This window comes from Aptenodytes forsteri, unplaced genomic scaffold (genome assembly GCF_000699145.1).
Source record: "Aptenodytes forsteri isolate BGI_AS27 unplaced genomic scaffold, ASM69914v1 Scaffold208, whole genome shotgun sequence".
NCBI classification, from domain to species: domain Eukaryota; kingdom Metazoa; phylum Chordata; class Aves; order Sphenisciformes; family Spheniscidae; genus Aptenodytes; species Aptenodytes forsteri.
The window spans coordinates 3798909-3805724 of NW_008794963.1; the positions used below are offsets into that span (position 1 = coordinate 3798909).

The 6816-nt window shown below is 42.9% G+C and overlaps 1 protein-coding gene across 1 annotated transcript in view; it reads left to right on the forward strand.

Moving 5' to 3' along the window:
* The first annotated feature begins 125 nt into the window (after positions 1–125).
* The window catches only part of POP1 (POP1 homolog, ribonuclease P/MRP subunit), a 24097-nt gene continuing 17406 nt past the window's right edge, over positions 126–6816 (forward strand). The window contains exons 1-4 of the mRNA XM_009275514.1: positions 126–246; positions 2124–2300; positions 3152–3327; positions 5819–6067. Coding sequence (XP_009273789.1) covers positions 126–246; positions 2124–2300; positions 3152–3327; positions 5819–6067 — 723 coding nt within the window. The remainder of the gene's footprint in view (positions 247–2123; positions 2301–3151; positions 3328–5818; positions 6068–6816) is intronic.

Below are 6816 nucleotides of genomic sequence, written 5' to 3' on the forward strand. Positions count from 1 at the left end.
CGCCTTCCTCCTCCCCCCTCCTCGCTACGGAGGGGTCGAGCAGACCCCGCCGGGCGCCTAAGGCCTGCTTGAGGGGCGGGTTGGTGTGACCCTCTTGTCCGCACATTCCCCGGGCCCTGCCGGAGATGTCCGGGGCGAGGGAGAAGAAGCGGGCCAAGAAGATGAGGAACCAGCCGGCCAGCGTCACCCTTCCCGCCGAGCCGGGGCCCTTCCCCGGCGGCGGGAGCAGAGCCTGCCCGCCTTCAGGTACGGCTGGGGGACCCCATACCCAGGGCCGGGGTGGGTGACCGCGGAGGGGGTGTGTCCCCCCCCTCAGGGCCGGGTGTCCCCGTCTCCTCAGCCCCGGCGGCCGGCGAGGCGTGCCCGTTGTGGGAACACCCCTGGGCTTCCTCCCCTGTCGTTGACTCCTTTAGCCATGGTTCTCCTTAATACGCGTTTTTCTGCGCCATCCCTTCGATGGCACAACAAGTCCCTGTCCGCCCGCTGCGGTTACTAGTCTTAAAATGAATGTGAATGTTATACCCCGTCCTGTGACTTCCCTCCTCTTTCTGTCAGACCCGGGAGCCGCAGGAGGAGCTGGTTTAGCCAGCTTGCCCTATGATAAATGCACTGTTTTTCCATCAGATCGGCATGCCCAACCAATTTGCCTTTTGGCGCTTGTGGCTCCTGTATCTATGGAAGAGTATTGGCAGGAGGCAGCAAGGCGTTTCCCTAAAATGGCAGTGTTGCTAGGTCATTGCTGGAGCATTTTGTACACAGGTAACCTTTGCAGCTGAAGACTGAAGGATCCTGTCAGCCTGTATGCCAGGTGCTTTTTTTGTCTGTGTGTTTTCACCTGCATTCTGTATGCTTCAATTGGACTTTGATTTCCATACCTACACCCTCCCCCCATTTCATGTTTTTATTTTGTTATCTATATTGTTTCTGGGGAAAAAAAGCACACATAAGAGCAGGGCCTGTTACTGTGAGGCCTTCAGAAGTTGACATTTTGCATCTTTGTGGTTGAACAAAAAACTGCTTAAGTGACACTGTGTTTAGGGGGCTGAAGAGTTCCTAAGTAGACAGAATGACGCAGCAAATTATGGTCAGCCCTGTCTGAAGATTTTGGAATATCATTACAGGAGTATTGCCAGATTAAACACATTTTTCTGACTTTATTTGTAGCAGGGAACTTCTAAGATTATGTGGTGATGTTTTTCTGTCCTGTTAAACAGCATTTTCATCCATATAACATTCTTCTGTAGCGTTAGTGAGTATCTCGGTTTTATAGGGCTATTTTGTAGAAACAGGAAAGAAAAAAACTAAATAGGAGTTATAAAACTATGGATCTACATAGTACCTGAAATAATTTAATTTTTCTTTAGGTATCAAGTCAGTCACTGTCTTTTGAAACACCCTTCCATCTTGTGATTAAAATAGTCAGTTCCTCCATTCTTGGGCTAACTTGATAGTGAAAGGGTGTTTTTGTGATATGAGTTAATTGCTGTCCAGTTATCCTCTGACGATTGACTTGGGCTGTAGGTCTACACAGATTTGCTGGCTGAGGCAGCATCCATCTCTCCCAGCTGTTTGCTTCTCGCCTTCACCTCACTGTCTAGACGGTGCTGCTCTCAGCCGTGTGGAGAACCCAGATCAGGGAGTTATTCCACATAAAAGCTAACTTCTATTTCTACCCCAGATTATTTTTTCATCTGAATTACTGCAGTTCTGCATGATGTGTGGTTGCGTCGGGGCTGCAACAGCATTGCTGCTGAACATAAAACTTCAGCTTCATGCTTATTTGAAATGGAAAAAGGAGGTTCCTTGACATTTTAAGTTCACATAAATTGAGGCTACTGGAGGTAGATCTGCTCCTGGATGTTTGTCATGCCAATGATAGCATTTTTGGGACAATGTGATAGGCTTGTTTAAGAAGCTGGTCAACCTGAAAACTGATTTTTTTAATCTCTTGCTATAAAAAAGAACTTAATTCTTCTGATTTCTGATGGCTTTTTCAGGTACATATATTAAATATAATAAGAGGAATGTGCAATGCAATCTTATGAGGAAAGACTGTGTATAGTTATCAGTTACTCAGACTGCTTTGCATTTCTGTTACCTCTTTTCATCTCTAAACCCTCCAGGAGATGTTCGTTCTGAGCAGCAGTATCAGCAGCAGAAATTTTCAAATCAGTCATCTGGGCCTTCTTACAGGAAAGACCAGTATTTTCCAAAAGGGCAGAATAGAGGAGAGAGAGGCAGAGGAAGAGGAGGATGGCAAGGAGGACGTGTTTCTGAGGAAATGCCGAAATACATAACAGGTTTGTATATAAGAAAAAGGTCATAATTTGTATGTCCAGGGCAACTTGCTGGTGATTGTTTGCTGTCTTTCTTTGGTTTTGTGCAAGAGCAAAAATTAGAACTGATGCTATGTTCTTCTGTTTTTCCTAATTTTCTCCAAAATACAGAGGTAGTTGTGTGCTGGAATAAATGACCAGCTGTTGTTCTATGAGTCCTTTCAGACTTCTGAGTTGAAAAGTTGCACTTTCTTGTAATGAGAGATATGCATTTTGGTTTCTGTTTGCCAGCAAAATGGGTACTGACAGTCATCTGTTTTTAATGTAGCTAGTGCAACTGTTTTTGCCCATGATGTGAGTTAAAGACAACTTTTCATCTAACAGGATGTTTATCTAGGAGAGCAGATTAGCTTTTCAAAATGTGGCGGTGCTCTGGTAGTAGATACACTTCCATAAGCATAAAACAAGACCAACCTCTGGATTTTTTATTTTATCATTTTAAAACAGTCTGTAATATGATTACTGCTTCCTTTTTTTTCATGCTGAAGTTTTTTTCATCTCTCTGAATACCATCTGAAAAGATTGCTACTCTAATTTAATAAAGAGGTACTTGATGCAAATAGGACTTCTTGGTTATACCACAGCTTTCAGATTCATTTGTGTGTAAGTATTTGCTTAACCATATCTGTAAGCTTCAGAATATCTAAAGAATTGAAATTTCTTCAGTAATAGTATACAGTATTTACTTTTATCTCAAGAAGTCATTAGACTGATGTACTAGGAATACTCTGCTGGAATTCAGTAATTTACGTACAGTGTCCCCTTCTTTGATTTTTGCCATTTGTCATGCTCTGATGCAGTTCTTTTCATTGCAGTGTCTACCTTTGCTCAAGCTCGTGCTGCTGAGATCAATGCCATGTTGAAAGCAGTTGCGCAGAAGTCTTCAAACTCTCTAGTTTTCCAGACTCTACCTAGGCACATGCGAAGGCGAGCTATGAGTCACAATATTAAACGCCTACCCAGGCGGCTCCAAGAGATTGCCAGGAAAGAGGTATAAGTGCGTTTTATAGTATTTGACAGACTATATACTGGGCATAGGTAATGCACAGTGTTCAGCTGTACATTTATTAATGTTCAGACCTGAGCTTATCTGCAAAACTTCCCTGCGCACACAGGTTCTCAAACTTTGACTGACGTTTGGATTCAAAATGCGGGAACACCTCAGTTTTAGACGGTAGCTCAAGTAGATCTCACTAACCACTTGGCTTTGTGATTATTGGACATCTTGAAAAGTTATTAGAGTAGTGATGATAAAAGGGTCCACTGCAGGAGGGGTTGTTCAGGCAGTGCATTGGTCCCAGGTGATCCAGGGGTCCTCGATAACACCTCTCTGCCTTGCACCCCACCACAGCTGTCGGGTGTGACCCTGCTGGCCTCAAGCCAGTATAGCCCATTCATGACCAGCATGGTGCTTCATGTATTACAGCTCAAACATGGGAGCTACACTGGAGTTGTTGGCAGGCTGCAGGCAGCTTAAGACTTACTAATTGACTATTCCTGGTTGCTCATGAAACTTTCTCATTTTGTGGCAGTATCTCAACGTTTAGTCAGAATGCTCGTGTGGAGTTGCTTGCTCCTTGCTCACTGTGGACTTCCTGGGTGTTTTTAAAAAAAATAGAAAAAAATTGGTTCAGCAGGATTTTATTGTGAAATGATCTGTCTGATGTTTGGCATTGATCACTTTATCGTCTCTAGACACTTCTTAAAGTGATCAAGAGAGTTTGCTTTGTAAGTTTTCTGTGTATTAAGGTTGCCTGATGAACGTATTTCTTGCATTCTTTTTTCCCTTGCATTGTCTTTAAGTTCTTTGAGACCTTGCCGCCTCCACCCTGAGTTCCTGAAGATAATTGTTCATGATTCAGAAATTGCTTCGGGTACTTCTACACGTGTTCCTTAGGGCATGTTTTATTGGATCTTCATAACCTGTATCTCTTCTTTTACTGCTCTGGTTGGCATTCTTTTTTGCTTTGTTAGTGATGACAAGAAATGCAATTTGGCCTGTTTTCTGAGAACTGAAGGAAGAAGGCATGGGCTATTTTGTGTAGTTAGTTATGTGCTCTATCCTTGTTAAATAATCTAGATTTCTTTAATGTTTATGCTTGGTTCTTTTGTGTCCTGCTTTAACTCCTTTCACATGATAGCATTTCTAACTTCTCTGTACATGCTCACACTTAGTCTCCCATCCTTGTTTCCACTCCTTGTATGATTCTTGGATTTTTGAGATTATTTAATTGGCCCTGGTGCAGCTGTATTTCTTCTGCTATGTTTTCTCTCCTCAGGTCTTTTGGTGTAGTTTGTGTGTTTGCACAGGCTGTTTTGTTTCATGTTTTCTTGCAGCTTGTCATATCTGCAGGCTGTTTTATTTCATGTTTTCTTGCAGCTTGTCATATCTCCTGAGCCATTCCGTTTGTAAAGGTTCTGCCTATTACTTTTCAGTGTTTGAAGTCTGCTTCTTCAAAGTTAACTGTTCGGATTCTGATGCATTTTCTTCCTTTTTCTTAGATCCTTTATCATGATCATTTTCATGCAAACATTTACCTGGACCATCTCTTCTCTCTTCAAAAGCTTAAAGACATATATTTTTCATTTACAATACCACATCCCTTTTTCTCTAATTGTCTTTCTGAACCAATCAGTCACGTACCATTGATCCAGTGGCTTATATTGCCTACTCTGTGGTGGAATGATGGGTCTGATGGGAACAATTTTTTTTTTTTTTGTGCATTTCTATTTTGATGTCATGGGTTGCTTCCATGTTTTCTGTGCTCTTGGCAGTGATCTTCTAGCATTCTCATTCCTTTGCTATTCTTATAACCAGTGGTCTGTTGTCAACTATTCCTTGGTGAGTTTTCAAAGGACATCCCAAGAATTTTTTTGCATGTCTTATAGTCCCTATTTCTTTCTACCACTTCTCTTCACAAGAAGACAAATCAAACATTGATTGAGAGAGTCAAGCCTTCCTCTCCAGCCATGCATTCACCCATAATAATTCAGACCTTGACTGGCTATTTATCAAGAATTTGGTCAAGACATCACCACAGTCCTTTCTTGTTCGCTTCTACACATTGTAGAATCCTTAGGGTCCTACCTGGCAGTCTGAGAGTCCGTACTGCTTCTGTATGAGCTCAAATCTCCAGGTGTTCCTAATGTCATGTTCATTTGTTCATGTGGATATATTGATGTTGGGCAAAAACTTCACACAGGAAGTAGCAGATCTTACTGTTCACTGGTAAGTTTCTGAACGTGTGGGGATTTTGGTTTATCTATGGGTTCCAGTCAAACCTTGATGCGCTTGTGTGGATGGGGCTTGTGTATAAAGTTTCAAAGTGTTTAGTTAGCCTCAAGAATTATGGAGAACTAACATCAGAATAAAGTATAACTTAATGCTAGTGCTTCCTGTATCCTTATATATGTCAGCCTTTTTCTTCCACAGAAGTTTGTCCTTTTGAGATTTACTTCAATATCCTCTCTTTTAAAAACAGGCAGAGAAAGCTGTACATCAGAAAAAAGAACAGTCAAAGACTAAATGCCGCAAAGCTAGAAGGCGCCACATAAATTTGGTAGCAGAGTTTAATCGCAGGCAAAGAAAGAATATTTGGCTGGAAACACATATTTGGCATGCAAAGAGATTTCATATGGTAAAGAAATGGGGATACTGTTTAGGAGATAGCCCTACAGAGAAGAGCTACAGGGCTTGTTACCGAGCCATGACAAAACACTGCCTTCTTCAGGTACCACATTTACATCTTTTTTGTTTGTTTTCTTCGTTATTTTGCCAAGGTGAAGTAATCAACTGTTCAGTTATAATGAATATTTCTGTCTCTTTGAAATACTGTTGTGTCAGCTGTTAATAACTGCTAAGTACGAAATGAGTGATTTCGTAATTGTAATGAAGTATCAGAGAGAATAAGATGAACCTTTGAAAGAGTCTTATGGTAACTATGACTGAAATACTGCATCTTCAGTCTTCTCAAGAGCTGAGCGATTCAATGAATCCCTGCATCATCTTCCTGAGCAGGATGCTGTTGAAGACAGGCGCTTTGTTCCATGTTCCTCCTTGGGCGGGAGTGTTGATCTGCTCGAGGGTAGGAAGGCTCTGCAGAGGCACCTGGACAGGCTGGATCGATGGGCCCAGGCCAGTTGTATACAGTTGGCCGAGGCCAGTTGTATGAGATTCAACAAGGCCAAGTGCCGGGTCCTGCACTTCGGCCACAACAACCCCATGCAGCGCTACAGGCTTGGGGAAGAGTGGCTGGAAAGCTGCCTGGTGGAAAAGGACCTGGGGGTGGTGGTTGACAGCCAGCTGAACATGAGCCGGCAGTGTGCCCAGGTGGCCAAGAAGGCCAATGGCATCCTGGCCCGTATCAGAAATAGTGTGGCCAGCAGGAAGGAGTAGGGAAGTGATCGTGCCCCTGTACTCGGCACTGGTGAGGCCGCACCTCGAATACTGTGTTCACTTTTGGGCCCCTCACTACAAGAA